The 17661-nt window shown below is 44.7% G+C and overlaps 1 protein-coding gene across 5 annotated transcripts in view; it reads left to right on the top strand.

The window, feature by feature from the left end:
• slc8a3 (solute carrier family 8 member 3) overlaps window positions 1-17661 on the top strand; it is a 79782-nt gene that overhangs the window by 46346 nt on the left and 15775 nt on the right. For all 5 annotated transcript variants that reach the window (XM_078941210.1, XM_023951636.2, XM_023951635.2 and 2 more), the window contains exon 3: window positions 10969-11075. In XM_078941210.1, coding sequence (XP_078797336.1) covers window positions 10969-11075 — 107 coding nt within the window. The remainder of the gene's footprint in view (window positions 1-10968; window positions 11076-17661) is intronic.

The raw sequence follows: 17661 nt of genomic DNA, 5'->3' as shown, positions 1-17661 counted from the left end.
GTTTTGTGAACTCAGCTGGACTCTTTCCCAGCAGCTAAATCTGAGCCGCTTTAACGGAAACCTGTCTCTGATTTCTTTGGTGTCTTGCTAACGGCAACTCTAAAATCTGACAGTTTGTGAGCAACTTAATCTCCTCGTCTTAAACTCCTGTCACACCAATACTGGAGCACTGCAAAACAAAAACAGTCCATATTAAGGAGGAATGCACACATTCAATCACATCGACTTTTCCCATCTTCTATGCTGATCCTGAAAAACTGCTGCAAATCACACCGAACTGCTCCTGTTTTCACACTAAATTTGCTTCCTGTTGCCTGATGGGATATGCGCTGTGGTGTAACACGTGTCTTTTTCTCGGATGTTTCGGCAGTAAAGCAGCTCCTGTAGTACCACCAGGCTCAACGCGAGGAACTCGAGAACAGCAGCCTTTGCTCTGAGCTTCGCTGTGATTTTGTTTTCACCTAAAAAACATGATTCTATTTTTCACTTTGGAGCAGAAATCAGAGCAACAAAGAGGAGGCTTTGCTGGCAAAAGACGGTTTTATCCTTATTTCAGGTTTTCTTTTTTAGCAGCAGCCAGAATGAAGCTAACTGCAGTTTTTAGCTGTTTCTGCTTTGCGTCTCAGATTTTCCATCACATTTCTGCAAGAGAGAAGTCACACGTTCACAACTGAGGAGTGCAAAAAAGATGAGCAAATGGAAAAAAATGCTGGACTGAAACTTCACACATGATGCATGAACTCCTGATGAATGTAGGACTGTTGACAAACTGTGAACTCCTTTGGAGAGGCCGTTTCTCAGTTTATTTTTAAGGATTTCAGTTTTTCTGCTGCAGGTTTTGAATTTGTTTGTGAAGCGTTTTAAATACGTAAAAAAAACAAAATCACAGTCTGCTACATAGTCCGTACAGCTGCCACCACAAGGCATGAAATCGGCATCAATCCAGTGCACCCACCTGTCTAAAGGCCGGCTCACTACGTACATTTTGCGTATTTTCCACACATGAAAGCTGGACCGTTTGCCAATAATGTCCGGTGCTTCCTGGCAGTTTGGTGTAACTGTTGGGGGGACCGGGTGGAAATCCTGCAGCAGAGAACACTTCCTCTAATGTTTAGGTCAAAGTATAACTTAAAACTTTTTAGAATCTTAGAATTTTATCATTTTAGAATGACTTTCCAGTGAAGCTCCTTATTAGCTAAACAAAATAAATCACCAAGAAATCGCATTGGTCTGATAGACTCCTCCCCCCTGGCAGTCCAACAGGAAGTACCTGCTGGCTCCAAAATCCAAAATCCCATAGACATCTGTAGAGAAATAAACAGCTGTTACTGTCATTCTATTGGTCAGAAGAACCATTCTGGACCTGATACCTTCACATTCTTGAGAATCCTCTTTTCATGATAGTTTGTCTATAAACTGACCAATCAGATGCCTCAATAAAAGTAGGAGGAGCCTGCCGGCCCCCACGACCAACGTTCAAAATGTTCGACAGATTTTGTTTAGCCCGATTTCAAGCTCACTCCTGATTGGAGGGAGTGGTTGTCATAGAAGCAGTGACTGAGACTGATGTGGACCAATCAGTGCTTACGGACGACGTCTGGCTCCAACATGGCGGCGTCTGTATTGTGAAAAAGTGGCGACTGACACTCAGTCAGTCCAGTCCTCAGGTTCTGCTCATGAGCCTGACACCCCTGAATTCATGCAAGGGCATGAAAAGCATTTCATGAAACTATTTACAAGAAACAACAGAACTGGAACATTTGTGAAGGTGTTTGTTTAGTGTCCACAAATGTGGACCAATGAGTGGCATCATAACTCTGGATCACCGTACCGCGGCTCCTTTTTGAACCCCCCCAAAGATGATGTTTAACATCTTTTACTTCTTAACAATCATGTAGAGTGTTTAGATGTAATTTATTTAAATGATTGAATCCACTGGGAGGGGGGGGGCAATATGGATTTTTTTAGGATTGTCTTCAGTCTGAAACAGATCATCTGAAGCCAAATCCATCCTGTAAACGCAGAAAAGATCGTCTGAGGAAACCGCGGAAGAGAGCAGCTGAGTTTTTTTTAACCTTTTGCAATAAAAGCGCCTGATTATTTAGTCAGAAAAGAGGACACTCCCTGTCCCAGACCCAGAAAAAATCCAATAAGTTGAGCCAAAACATCCTGCAGAGTTTCTGTTTCTGTGGTTTTCTCTCTTTCCGTCTCCAGCACAACAGATTATGCTTTGTCATTTCAGAGTAATGCATTTTTGAGGTCTGCCCTTCACTGATGCAAATCTTTCCTTTGGAGGTCGGCCTCCGCCGTCCGTGTCCTCATCCCTTCCTCCGCTGTCACCTTCTAGGACAGACACTGGCTTTGAGTCTGGTCGTGTCCTTGCAGAGGAGAACCTATAGATCTTCTCAGCCCGCGAAACATCTCCTTCAGACGTTCTCCCTCTGTCTCCCCCACAGGTTCAGGTCCTTTTCTTTGTTCTTAAACACTGACGGCTTCCGTGGCTTCATGCTGAAGAATCAAAGAGACGGTTTGATTCTTTGCTTTGTGCAAAAACAAAAAGAGAAATTAGAAGGTGCAAGTTTTTCTGAGACGTGTTGCATCCAGAGAGCTGGAAAAGGGGTTTGGTTTCCATGACAACGAGGCAGCGCGAGAGCAGCAAATGGGAGCGGGTCGGGCGCATTAGACATTCAAGCCTTTGGCCCGCGAACATCAGACTCCACGGGATCAGAGACGTCTTGTCAGCGAGCGCGTATTCCACGGCTTCAGTCCGTGATGGCCTGCCTGCCCGCTCTGCTGGGACGGAGGTAGAGCTGGGCGGAAACCGCTGCCGCACGTCCTCCTATCCGGGCGCGGGACCCCCCCTCTGCAACAGGGGGCGGGGCCTGGCATAACTCCTCTAGACTCCTCGGGTAGAGGTGATGGTTCTATGTCAGCTTTCGGACTTAAGCTTCTTTACGCTTTAAAATCATTGGCAGGCGATGAAATCCAAACCATCATCTTCCGTTAGAAACCCGTACCTCCCTCTGAATCCTATAAATGTGTTCATCCATCTTCATCCAACACGTCCGTCTATGTCATCTTCATCTGTACATCTATTCTCTTCCACATCCGTCCATCCGTCCTTGTTGGTTTATGCGTCTCATCACACATTCTTGCTGATGCATCTGTCAATGTATCCTCCTAGTTTACATCCATCCCTCCATCCAACCATCCATCCCCCCATCCATCCATCCATCCATCCATCCATCCATCCATCCATCCATCCATCCATCCATGCATCCACCCATCCATCCATCCATCCATCCACCCATCCATCCCCCATCCATCCAATCCATCCATCCACCCATCCAATCCATCCACCCATCCATCCATCCATCCATCCATCCATCCATCCATGCATCCACCCATCCATCCATCCATCCATCCCCCATCCATCCAATCCATCCATCCACCCATCCATCCATCCACCCAACCATCCACCCATCCACCCATTCATCCATCCATCCATCTATCCCCCATCCACCCATCCATCCATCTTTCCCCCCATCCATCCATCCATCCGTCCATCCATCCATCCATCCATCCATCCATCCATGCATCCATCCATCCATCCATCCCCCATCCACCCATCCATCCATCCATCCACCCATCCATCCATCCATCCATCCATCCATCCATCTATCCCCCCATCCATCCATCCGTCCATCCATCCATGCATCCACCCATCCATCCATCCATCCATGCATCCATCCATCCATCCATCCATGCATCCATCTATTCATCCATCCATACTCCAATCAATCTATTCAAACAATAATCTATTCTTCCATCTATCCATCCAGTCAACCATCCATATGTACATCCTTCTATCAATCCATCCATCCGTCCATCCATACTTACGTCCATCCATCCATCAATCTCTTCATCAAACTTTCATCCTTCGTTTCATGCTTTCTTACATCCATCAATCTATCCTTTTATCAATCTATCCAAACATTCATCCATCATTTATCCATTTTTGGTTCTGTCCATTCGTCCATATGTACCGGTACATCCATCCTTACATTCATCCTTACATTCATCCTGTCATCCGCCCTTCCATCCATCCATCCATCTATCATCTATCCACGTATCAGTGGAGGAGGAAGCAGAGGATTTAGTAAAAGTGGTCAAACGAGTTTCCGTTCAAAGCAGGACTTTCTCAGAGAAATGTTTTATTCAGGCGGCATTTGCCGCACTAATTTACCAACCTGGGGGGGCTGGGAGGAGTTTTAGTGCTCTACTCAACACTTCTACCTTTTTGCTGTTGGTTTAATCTGCTGCCTAGTATGTTAGGATGTCAAATTATCTTCAGGATGTGAGGAAGAGCCCAAACATCTGTCACAAATTTGTCGTCAGACGGCCAATCATTGACAAATGTGTTTACTGGCTTTTTTCTGTGATTGCTGAGGAAAAGCAATAATCAGGACTGTAATGAACTGGGCCTGTAATCCCAGCTCTTGGTGACAGAGACCAGGCCCGCTTAATTAAGACACTGATTTCCCATGAGGCATTGCACCCCTTCCCCCTATCCTCTGTTTCTGTAGAGACATAACAATCATCTGAGTGATTGAAGATCCACAGAACTCTGGTTGCTCTGATTTCATATCTGGTCTCATCGCCTGTTAAAATAAATCAACGTTTAAATGAAACTTTTAAGATCTCGTCCCAAACGGAAAAAACGGTTTTAGGCTTGAGTCACTTTCACAGTGGTACCATTTATACATGTTGATTATGTAAAGCTAGGACAGGTTATTATCAATAAGCTCCAGCAATGTGGTCCATTTTTAAAAATTGACGGTTAACTCAGGATGTCCCGTTTGCGTTCCTCGGGATGGGGATTCAAGAATCCGTGTTTGAGTTTCTGAACGATCCAGAAAAGTCATCCAGTCTGCAGAAATCTGCATCCGAAAGAGGAAATCTTCTCTCGTGTGTCACTTCCTGCTGTCTTTCTCTTGCCCTTTCAAAATAAGGTGCGCTGTTTCAAAATAAGAGCATGTCGTCTCAATTCGTTTACAGCTAATCATAGAAAGTAGACACAAAATGTAGTGATGTATATAAAAAAAAAATTAAATTAAAGCTGCAGCTGTAAAGCGGCCTTATTTAAAGACATGAGACTGACATTTTTACATCCCATAATTGTTCTTCTGCATCATATGTTTGCACATTAGCTTTAGAAAATCCTTGTTGTACCTTCTCCATACTTTTGTCTGATGATCCTGAACCCACACAGGGTTATGGTGCTCAGCTGAAGGCATCGGTTTGTTTCCTACAGATTCTCATTCATGTTGATTCTCTTCTTCAGACTTTAAATGTTCGAATGGCTGCTGATGCGAGTCGTTTCTTCAGTTTGAACGGAAGGAAAAGGTTCTCTAAATGAATCTATTTAAAGAAACTTGCAATATTCTTTCATCCTGATTGAATCGATGACTGAAAGGTGACGAAAACCTGAAACTGTTTTACGTGTTTATCCAGACACGGGAAAGAAAGGATGGTGGCTACAGACCTGCCGTCTTTGGGAATCTGCTTTTTTTTTAACCAAAATGGATTTCCTAGGCCTTCTTGTGATGTGTTGGGTCAAAGCGTCATTTATTTTCTCCCGTGGTGCCGGCTGTGCACCGCAGTAGGTCTATAGGAGGTCTAGATGGGGGGCAATTACAGTAAATGGTGGAAGCGGGGGACAGACTGCTGATAATGGAGGTTGAATTTGGCCTCACACTGCTGCCATCTTTCCATGTTCTGGCTTTCTTTGTCTGTTGCCTTTTGTGCTGGAAGTCGTGTTCTGTCCTTCACAAACGGATGTTAAATGTGACCCTGACTCGCACGCTTTGAGATTCCCATCAGGAGGCTTCGGTGCTGATTCGTTGTGACAAACTGCCGCTTGGGCTGCAGCTCTTAAACATACACTCGTGCTGAACTGAACTGATGGAAACATGAAAGCCTCACTCACCTCAAAGGAAAATGAAATCAGCTTTAAATGGAGGCTCTGGGAGGGAGACAAATGGTTTCTGCAGCACTTCCAGCTGTTATGAAGAGATGCTGTGAAAGGGTCGCCGCTTGACTGATTTGAGCTCCAACCAACCGAGAAGGAGGTTGATGTTTTTCTGAAATGTGGCTCCACCTTGGCAGGGTTACTCCTGTTGACTGTCCATGACGGTTCTCATTTATCCAGGTGACGTCGTCTTTAAGTTGAGTCATGGCATCTGGACTAACACACACCCACTTTCCACGCGGCGCTAGCGGTGGTCAGCCAAACGCTTTCCTTCTATATGCACAAATCCATCTTTGCCAAAGTTTGGATGTTGTTTGTTTTTGTGGGCAAAAAGCAGACACGCTGCAAAAATAGCTCATGTTTCATTAAAAAAAAGATCTTTAGTGTGCCAAAGGTAATATATTATCATATATATGGATATAGTTTAACAGGAAAGGCTTAAGGATAGCATGATATAGACCCGCCGCTCCTCTCTACGACCCTCCACGGACCCAAAAACCAGCAGAACCCGTTCGGGTCGATCCTGTAGAGGGAATTCTACAGACGGAAACACGGCTGGTCTCCCCAGTGTCTCCAACTGTTGTCAACCTGCGGGTTGGAGATGGCAGAGGAGGAGGTCCTGTGCTCCTTCCAGGGATCAGGACATCCCTCTGGTTCAGACATTTGGACAACAAAAGGGCCAAGATTGAAACCACGGAGGTGAAGGAGTGTTTGGTCTGGGCTCGCATTGGGTTTCCGAGCTTAGTGTCCACGCCTCTACCGCCGCCGCCGCCATCTCCTTTCACCTCCTCCTGGCGGCTCTTAGAGCTGCAGAGGGCGGCGTCTGGCTGAGTCCAGACCAGCAAAGGTGTGAAGCTGCTAATCATCAGTCATTACTCTGTAGCACTTCCCACTGAGATTCCACTTAAGTGTGGCGTGTCTGGCGCGTGAACATCAATACATCATTATCACGTTAAGTTTGACAGACTCAGTTCAACACAGAGAAACACCGGTGAGGAGTCCGACTCTGTCCTGCTGCCTTCATCTTCTCCTCTGAGCAAAAGAAGAAGAAGAGGAGGATGTCGTTTCAACTCAGTGGTGCTGACTTTTATATTGGAGTTTTGTCCCCAAATAGTTATTTTACATTTGAAAGCCAATTAAGTTTCTGTGAGAGAAACAAGAAAACTGACTTTTTAAGCAGCCGGAGAGCAGCTAATGGGACTGGTGACCTTTTCAAACACAGAAGTGAGATTTATGAAGAAAAAAGTTCAGCATCCAAATGGATGAATGCTAAGAGCAGAACGGTTTCATCCTGCTGTGCTGAGAAGGAAAAGAATGCATGAAACGGAACCTAATGCTGCGTTTATACTGAACCTGATTCGCGTGTCCAGTTCAGAAATGGTTCATAAACTAGATGCTCCAGACACACGTGGGAGGAGCTAAAGTCTTTAGCCTCATCGCTGCGTGGAAGCATCGCCTGTATATCTCATTACGATGCACTGAAGACCTGGATGATGTCTAGAGATCAGGTGTATTCATTTCTCAGAGTTCTACAAAAGCGTCGGTAATCACGTCTCCATGTCTGGGTTTGTGGCTTCATTCAGAGACTCTTTCAGTACGGCGAGCCTCACCGCGTCGGAATGACGGCGCTTCCGCGGTACTTTCGTCTTTCTGTGACCCGGTTTGATGACTTGCTGTCCTGCATTGGTCCGAGGAGGGAGAAAATAGCCGGACAGACTTGACAGACTTGTAGTTGTTTTGATGGAAAAAAAGAACAATCAAACTGTCCTCCGTGTGGGTTTTGGACTCCACCCGCTGATCGCGTTATCAACACGTCACATGCCAAAGCTGAGGCTCTTTGCTAAAGTTAGCGGAGGAACGAAAACAGACCCAGATGCTAGCAACCCGGAAAGACCACGGACACCAGTATAGATTACAGTCCCAGTTTATTGTCCAGGAGGAAACTAATATTCAGAGGTTTGTGTTCTGTGGGTGGAGGAGGAATCCGTGATGGCGTCTGGGAATGTCGGGAGGGAGCGAGTCCAAGTGAGCGCAGGTGCAGTCCAAGACGGTGAGTGGTGAGGCGCAGTCCACGTGTGAAGCAAACCAGTGGTGCTTGTCCGGTGGGATGATGGAGGCGGCTGCATGCCGAGAAGTCGTGGCGTGGCGTGGCGTGGCGTGGCTGGAGGTAGAGTCCTCAGGCGAAACCAGACAGTGAGTTGATTTGTGGACCCAGGTACAAATAGTGGTAGATCCTGTAGACAAGGAGTTGGTCGTTAGTATCAGAGAGAGTAGGACGAAGATCTAGGCATAACTACATGAAGTACTAGAATTGCAAGTACTGTCCCATAGTACTTGGAGCGGCCGCATCTTAAAGTTCCAGAGCAGGAGAGCCGTTCAGGTGAGTGCCGACGGTTGAGTCCAATTCAGGAATAGTATCACCCACTGAGTATTCTGTATAGTGAGGAAGAACGGAGAATGGAACTGGGAGACAAAGACTAGATTCCCCCGGAGCACCATGACGAGTTCAGATCTTTGAACTCGACACCGCGACGCCCAAAGGAACCTTTGATCGCCCAGAGGGACCTCTGATGGCGTCTGTATACTGACTTAAAATGGAAACTGGCCCCCCTGATGTACATGTTTGGTGTAAATGCAGCTTTACTCATGTACACGGGGTTAACCCGTACGTCTATGAATGCCAACCATGAACTGATGAACAAATGTGTTTACTGATGAGCTGGAAAAAAGCTAAACATTGTTAAAAATGCTTTAAAAACAGGGATCGTCACGCACCGAATAATGTACTGATGATAAAGAGACGATCAAAGAAGTTTGATCCTCAACTGTATGTCGTGTGACGTCACCCATAGAAAACAGACGACTTTTACTGACCCCCATATAGGTGGGGGCAAAGCTTTCTGCTGGAGGGGCAGCTTCCCCCCGTTTGACCCCCCAGTAGCTCCACCCCTGTTTTGACGCCTGAAGGAGTTTGTTCCTTTTTAGGGAAACAGTAGAGTTAATTCTTTGCTTCACACAAGTGAATCACAACGTGTTGCTGCAGCAAAGTGTGTGTTCTTAGTTGGGCCGTTCAGAACCACAAAACAAAGGAACCTCTCCGCTGCCTTTTGTTGGGCTTTTCTGGCTGGTTGCAGCAGAAATTCAGTGTTCCAGAGATGAACAGTCCAAATGGAAAAATTCTGCACTTGGTGGTCAGGAACTGTTTCTGGGGAGAGGAAGGGTTGGTCCTAATTGGGTGAGCGATAGAAAATGAATGTTAGATGGATAATGCATGTAGCTCACAGCCCACACCGCGTGTCATGGTGGCAGAAGTAGGAACCAGATGCTTTTTGCCCCAATACATGATACATGAGCAGCCATCCATAATGAATGCTGCCTGGCTGCTGCTTTTATGAACTCAGCCCCTCTTTTCCAAACCGCCTCCCCACATAGGATGCATGAACATTTGTGGTTTAGCTGGAACGAGGAGGGAAACCGTCCTCCTGGGTGACGCTCAGCACATGACGGAGGATGTCGCTCCTGTCCCAGGGAATGCTCTGCGGACGATTGTGTGTCACTCGCAGGACTTCCGGACGTCACACAACAGCAGAAGACTCGTCTGGGAATCGAGCGTTCACTTTTCCATCCACAGCCTCACAGAAATCCAAAGAGTCACCCAGACAATCTGCTCTGCAGTGATTTGGGAGCCGCTGAGGCATCTGGGTACCTGCTGATCACATTACCGCCTCGTCAATAACTCTTTATAGAGATCAATTAGATGAATGGAGCGCCGCGGGGGCCGGGGGGCTGTGTTGAAGGGTTTTCGTGTGACGATGTGACGCCGCGCTCTTCTTGAAAGGGAGAGGCTTGACTTCATTAAAGGGGGGGTTCTCCTCCAACGATCAATGACCTCAGCAGCTCCTCTTTATTCACACCTGAAACACTGAAAGCCACTTTACCCCAGCTTTGTCTTTGTGAGGTTTCTGTTTCAACATTTTACTGATTGATTGAATATTTGACTGATTGATTGATTGAATATTTGATTGATTGATTGATTGATTGATTGATTGATTGATTGATTGATTGATTGATTGATTGATTGATTGATTGATTGATTGATTGATTGATTGATTGATTGATTGATTGATTGATTGATTGATTGATCAGTCTGTTCCGTTCGTCCTGTTGGGTTTTGGAGGGACTTTCACTCCTATGTGAGTTTTCATTGGATGATGTTGGGAATGTGTTTTCTACAGAAATGATGCTGCTGCACTATAAAAAAAAAACAACTTTAATATTTTGTTGTGCTTGAGACTTTTAAGTGGTTGAAATTTAAATATGTTCTCATTTGGTGCATTCATTTAAGTCAGTCCGACAAACCAAAATAGTCCTTCAACAATGTTTAATGAGTTTTCATAAGCCGATTAGAATTTAACCAAAACCTGAATTTGACTTTGACAAACTTAAAAACAAAAGACAAACTCAAAAGTTTAACTCAATAATGTTGAGTTTTAGCGCTCAATTTAAAAACCTCCTGAAGTTTGTTGAGTTTGCCTAACTTTTCTTTTTTTACAGTGCAGACAGTGTCACAGGAATCTGGCTGTTCACCTCCTAACCTCCTCCATGGCGGTTAACCCTTGTGCTATCCTAGGCACATTAACATTGGGAGTGGGGTCATCTAGACCCACTAGACAGTGCTCTGAACCTTTTTTCTTCAATGATTTGTGATCTTCACTGGTGTCCATGGATTACATGAAATCTTTCCACCTTTATCCACCTTTGTCATGGTAGGAAGAACACGTCAATGGAAGGGGGGGGGGGTCATCTAAGATAGCACAAGTCCTACTCACAGTGCCACCGTGTCTCCCCATCGCAAAATTAACCTTTCTCTTCTTCTCTCTCTGTCCTCCTCTGCTCTCTTCCTTCCACCCCCCCCCCCTTTTTCCTCCCTTTTACAGCAAATTTATTCACGTGAAAATTATTGACGATGAGGAGTATGAGAAAAACAAGAACTTCTTCCTGGAGCTGGCAGAGCCTCGAATGGTAGACATGAGCCTGCAAAAAGGTGCAGTACTGAAGCCGCTTCTGCTTTTTCTGGCTTTCTCTGTTTTCTCAGCTCTTCCTTTGTCATTCGCTCCAATCTCACCGTCTCAGTCTGTTTCTCCATCATCGCTTCACCTCTGCATCCCCGAACAGCGACTCGTCCATCTGAGCTGAACTGTCTGCTTGGTCAGAGGTTCAAAAGGGGAAAAAGTGAAGAAAAAAGGTCTTTCTTTGGATTGTTTTTTCTGCATTTAGAAAACGTTTCTGCCACATTTTTGAAGTTTATCAGTTAAGCAGAAGACCAAAGAGAACATTGATAAAAATGCTCCATTACTGATCAATCACTGACCATTACTCACATGAGAAGGGCTGATTTTCTGCTCATCTGATTGACAGAAAAAAGAAACAAAATGAAAGGAAAAAGGTGAATACGGGTCGCCTGACTGCTTCATCAGAGAAGCGTCCCACACGACAGTTCTTCCGGGTCTGAAACCTTTACCTCCATGTGGGTCAGGAAGTCCCACTTAGAGAAAAAAAACATTTGTGGCCATGAAGCCATTAATCCGTCGAATGTAAAATATTTACCATAACAGAATTACAGCAGAGTATTTTTTTTCTTTTTATAACAATTCTAACTTGTTTTATTTTGACAGCTGCACGTACAAGTTCCTTTCAGAATAAAATACATCCTCGGTCAATGAAGACCCTCCTGCTGCAGCAGATTTATGCGAATTAAAAATGCGAGAAAGTCGAGTCAAGCGTGGTGTTTTCTATCATTACATGTCATTAACATGTTTTAACAACAAACACACATGCATTATATTGTAATTGTTATTATTAGTGTCTTTATCTGTTTGAAAATGTATCAATCCTTATGGAAAAAGTGACCACGTGACTTTTATCCCTTCAGTTATTTGATGTTAGATTGAAAATCACTTATTTGTATTTATTTTTAAATGGACAAACTTTGTTTTTGTCTCTGGGTGTAATTCGTTCCACAGTTTTGTTCTGGTTTCCGTAAAGCTGAATCTTTTTTATTGTTGTTTTGAAATGAGATGTTTCCCATAATCTGTATCCTCCTTTTCTTTCAAAAACAGTCTATAGATGTGAAGGTAGTTTTACCCTTGAAGAACCACTAGACTGTCGCTGTGCAGCAGCAGATACAAAGATGTGCTTTAAGCTCACTCACTCGGTAGATTACACATCGCACCGCCTTCTTGCTCCGTCATCTGACATCTTAAAAATCTAAACACAACAGACCAGACTGAACTAACTCAAAGAAATTATTCCAAAGTAAAGTATTTATGTTCATTCTAATCATTGGCATTTTTTTCTCCAAAGCCAAAGAGCCGCGATGGAGGTTGCAGGTCACAAACCTCTGTTCTAGAGGACCTAGCATGATCTAGATCAGGGGGGTCTAACTCCAGGCCTCCTGCTGGTAAACAGAAATCCTGTCTTATCTGCTCCTGGTTACCTGGATCAGGTGTCTTCTTAGGTTCTTCTGTGACATGTTTCAACGTCCGTCGAAACATGTCACGTATGTGAAACCACACAACCGTGTCTGATAACAGAAGAACCAAAGGAGCCAGCTAACAATACAGACTCTATGTACTTCATTGAACTAAGGCGCACAAGAAAGGCGGATATTGTTCCGTGGTGCTTCATGTGGACGGCCGCCGTCCGGAGACATTAACGCATCGTCCAATCCCGGCTGCTGCCGGCCGGCGATCCGGTAGCCGCCACCCAGCTGTCACCTGAATTCGTAATGGCGTCATCGCCGCCTGACTGACGGCCGCCGTCTACATTTATGACCACGGGAATGATTTTTTTTTTCTTTAAAATGCAGCGTAAAATCTTGGAGGTTCTGCCGCTGCCTCCACATCGCGGTGGCGCTTGTATTCGTGACCGTAGCCTTAGCCAAAGAGGAGCTTCAACGGCAGGTTGGATGGAAAACATGTCAGACCCTTGAGGCCCGGATTCTGACACTCCATATTTAGATGATGGAGAATCTTAGCAGAGTTCTTAATTGCATTAAATGTAGAATTTTGCGGCACAACAGTCTTGCACGCTAGCCTTCCTAAGGATTTCTGCACGCGTGTTCAGCTGTTTCCTTTGAGTCTTCTACACTTTCTCTGTTCACTTAGCAGAGCTCCTTTTTGCATTTCATGTCAGGCTTTAGATTCCTGAAGTTTCTTTTCGTTTTTGCTCTTCAGCTGAAGTCCTCCAGCACTCTGATGTTACTGCCGTCTGCAATTGTTCTTTTCAAACATCTGCAGACGGAGAAGACTGAGTGTGGATCTGCTCAAATGGAGGATAGCGAGTGAGGACAGCTGGAGCTTCTGTTCCCCGTGAAGGGCTGGCTTTCATGTTTTCACTGAGCTGTGGGGCTGGGTAGAGTAGAAAAAAGTCAAGGTTAGGGATTCAGGCTATCACAGTTAAGACTTGTAAATGTTTATTTAAATGATGGTGCCTGTTTGATCAGTCCGATTAGATGAGTTTGTCAATGCAATTTCATGAATTGGAATTGGAATAAAAGCTCATGTTCATCTGTAGTCTCCTGACTTCGATGGTGAAAGTGCAGCACAGACATAAATCCTACAGATAAGAGGGATGCATCAGAGAAATGAACATAAAAACAAAGGTTCATATCAAGAAATACAGCATGAAACAAAGCAGTAGCTGCAGGTTTGACGCTGATAGTTGTTTCAATTGCTTAGTGAGACCTGATCTGGATCCTGTGTGGAACCTCTCAAGGCCGCGTCACACTGCCGCTGCGTACAAACTGTGCGTAGGCCGCATACAGCAAGTACGAATGAAGATTTCTGCAGAAATCACATGGCGTCAGCACCACGGTCAGCTCCCGCCACATCCTTGGCGATGCTTTGTTTTCAATAAACGATCCGATTCCCTGGGCTGCACCAGTTCTAATTAAAGGCGGGGTCACACCGCCGCTGTGTACATTTTGCGCATTTTCCACATATGAGATTTCAGTCTTTCGTAATCCATGCGTGATCTACGTAATTCATATGTGTTTCTTGCGGTCGTCATTCATCGATGTGCTCAGTTCACAAATGAATTGCCTATAAACAGCGCAATAATCATGCACAATTCATGCACGATGGGCATTATGTGCGGCGGGTATATAATTCCCCCTCCAGGAGTCTGTACCAAGTGGGGGTCCCCCAGTCCAGCTTGTCCAGGCGGGGGGTAAGGTCTCTCGCGGGGCGGTGTCCATCCTTCAGCCCACAGCGGGAGCTGACCATGGTGCTGACGTGATGTGATTTCTGCTCAGCGCCCTGAAAGTCAAAGTGAAGAAATTCAATGAAGCGCAGCTTCCTGTGTTTTGCTTGGTTTATTCATTCTTCTTCTGTGGTTTTAATGTGGTTCATCTGTGATACATCTGACAAAACTTCATGAAACAAACCACAACTTTTCTCCCTATCTTCCAAACATATTCATGCCTGACCAGTGGTCATCAGTGGAAAATGCGCAGATTGTACGTAGAGGGAATGTGATACGGCCTTCAGATCTGACTGGCTGGCTGGCTGGCTGGCTGGCTGGCTGGCTGGCTGGCTGGGTGGATGGATGAGCTTCAGGAACCTTTAGCTCTTGCAGTTCCTCTGGATTCTCGCTCACTTATGCGCCTTTGGCTGATAAAATCTGCAGGAGGAGCTGCAGTGAACTGATATGTAACATTATGAACCAAGCATGACTCAGCAAATTTAACGAGGTCATTCCAATTTAGACAATCCTATTTATTCAGGGTTGCAGCATGATGGTGAACGAGGAGATAAAAAACAACACATTTTTCTGTACTTTGTGGTATCGTTGTTTTGTGGAGAAACCGTCTTGATTGTAGTTTTTTGGTCTCTTTTCCTGTAATATAAACCACTTTCCCACAGTGGGGGTAATGATTTCAATAATTTCTCTGGTTTTCCCTATAATTTAGTGATTACATTGCTGCTCATAAGCACTGATCTGGAGATGATTATGTTGATTCAGAGAGAAGCATCATTGATGAAAATGCTTCAAGCGGCGCCATCATGATCTCGTATTTGAGCCGTTGCAGCAAAAACACAATCCTGAATATCTTGAATCGATCAAAGCGGTGTTCCTGTTTCCTGTTGGAGACGTATCACTAAAAGTGGAATTTCTCTGTCTCTGCCGGCTTCAGAGGGCAGAATCTGGCCGATTCTGGCCGATCAGTGTAGGTTGAAAGCTGGCAGTCACAGGGTGTGAGTAGCCAGCACTCCCCCCACCTGAGAGTTCCTGCCAGCTTCAGCAGCCCCTCCTTTAACTTCCTCTGAGGTGGTCAACGCTGTCAGAACGTCCTGTTTGAGCCGGCGCTGATGCCAGAACGCAGCTCATCCTGCATCCGCCTGCTGGAATCAGCTGCTTCACCATCTTAATCTGCTGTTTTCTGCAGCTTTTACCACCCTGATTGTTGTTAACAAAATAAAAACACACTTTTTTTTTACATCATTTCCTATAGAAGTCATTTCTAAACCTGAATATCTCCAAACTACTGCATATTACTGAATGAACTGAATGTCCTCTGGTTTCCTCAGAGGACATTTGAGACCAAAAGTGAAGGGGTGGGAATTGTAGTTTTTGATTTTTTTTGGTAGTCAGGAGGATTTTGCTTTTATTCTTTAGCTTTCACTCCTCCAGTTTATCATTTTTAATAAAATTTCACATGAAGAACCCTGGAAGGATTTTGCTTTTTCACACAAATGTTGACAATTACTATTATTTACTCCAATCATCTTTTCATATATTTCCAACTCGTTACCAGTAGTCTTTGAACTATTATTATGATGTTTTTAGGCTAAATTGAAAAAAAAAACTGTTGTTTTCTAGGACATAGTTTCTGCAGAGCGACAGGAGTTCATTACAAATTCACCTCCAAGTTGTGGGCGGGACTAGTTTTCTGCTGATTTTATGACCTTCTTTCCACCAAATTACTTCATTCTGCATTTAAAGTAGCATTTCATTTTATTCTAATTAATAAAATAAAAATAACTTTTTCAAATAAAACTCATTTTCGGTCCACAAATAATTATTTCTGCTGGAAATTTTACATCTTTTTTTGTAACTTGGCCCCACAAACTGTTTCTGCTGGAGTTCATAAAATATAATGAACGTCCAACTGTGCAGGAGTTTGCAGCAAGATTGAGGTTTTTAGCATCACGCTACTCAGTTCACGGAAGAGGCTGATGGGAAAGCAGAGTGAGGGTCTGGGGGGGGGCCTTCTGTGACTTTTCAGACAAAATCAAGTCAGTGGATGAGAGTCGGGTGTTGAGCAGACCTTCAAATGACACGGCGAGCAGCGAGCTCCAACAGCAGAGCCTGGCAGTGTCATCCTTCATGTCCAAGGGTGTCTTTGTGCACATTTTGTTCCCTCTGTGTGTGCAAACAACCGCGTGAGAAAGTCCCATCCAGCGGTTTGTGTTTTTGTGTGTCGCTGACATTGTCACGTGTGTGCGTGTGTGTCTGCGTGTGTGTAGAGTTATGGCCCCAGCTCCTCGCAGCACCTCGCTGCCACAACCCATTCCAGTCATCGGCCTCGCTCGGAGTAAACTTTGTGGCATCGGAGGTCACTTCCTGTGCCGTCGTTCAGGCTCCACTGGCTCCTTTCTGCAGCTGCAGACATTAAGTTGTTAACCTCCAAAAGAGCAGCGGCTCCACGTCATGAACCGGAGCTGAGGAAGTGACTCGCCGGTGAAATCAAGACGTTACTCCAGTATTACAAAGGAGCTCGCCCCCGTTTTAGTTCCGGGTCAGGGTGGCCGGGTCACTGGAGCCCGCCCAGCTACTGATGGGTGAAGAAGAGGCTGGGAAGGCGACCATTCTCACGTTGGATGGGCTTAAAAGGATTTACATAGATTTTGGGTTTGCAGACATTTCAATCACATGGAATTTTCTTTCGGTAGAAAGAGAGACAAAAAATCATCAGTAAAATCAAAACAACACGTTGAGTAGAATCCAGTCTGCACTCAGACCTGGGGGGTATTCCAGAAAGCAGGTTCTGCTAGTTATCACGGTAAGTTTGAGGCTAAGGAAGTTGATAACCTCAGCTTTCGGTTCCAGAAATGGAGGTATGTTTCAGGGTAGGTCAAGTTAGCATGGCAACTCATGCTCTGAACATAACCTGGTCTGGAGCAGGTTTAGTTGAAGGTTAGTTTGTTTTCAGAGAGGTGAAGCAGCATGGCGTGTCCATTTGAAGATGATTTAGTGGATGAAGAAGCTCAGATAATACTTTTTCCACCGTGAGAGGATGATAAGACCACATATGGATGTTGGAAAGAGAAACTATTTACTTTGATCTAACTTAATTATTTGCTGCAGTTAAGATAAATCAATTATTTTTAGTTAAGTCATATAACACGAGTTATCAGACAGTTATTTTACTTTAATTTAAATTAACTTAATTAAATAGGTGTAACTTTGGTGCTGCTGTTAGATCGGCATCGCAAGGAATTGTGGGATATTATTCCCCTTGCCTGTCTGGACGGATTTGGGTTTAAGTGTGGCTTTTTGACCAAATGTGTTTAGTTGTTTAGCTGTTTTACTGTGTTTTGTCTAGTTGTTTTGTCCTGTTATGTTTA

The sequence above is a fragment of the Oryzias latipes genome, chromosome 22 (genome assembly GCF_053564925.1).
Source record: "Oryzias latipes strain Hd-rR chromosome 22, Olatipes_Hd-rR_3.1".
In the NCBI taxonomy this organism is placed as follows: domain Eukaryota; kingdom Metazoa; phylum Chordata; class Actinopteri; order Beloniformes; family Adrianichthyidae; genus Oryzias; species Oryzias latipes.
Note: the sequence above shows the minus strand (reverse complement) of the source record. Positions and strands in the feature narration are given on the sequence as shown.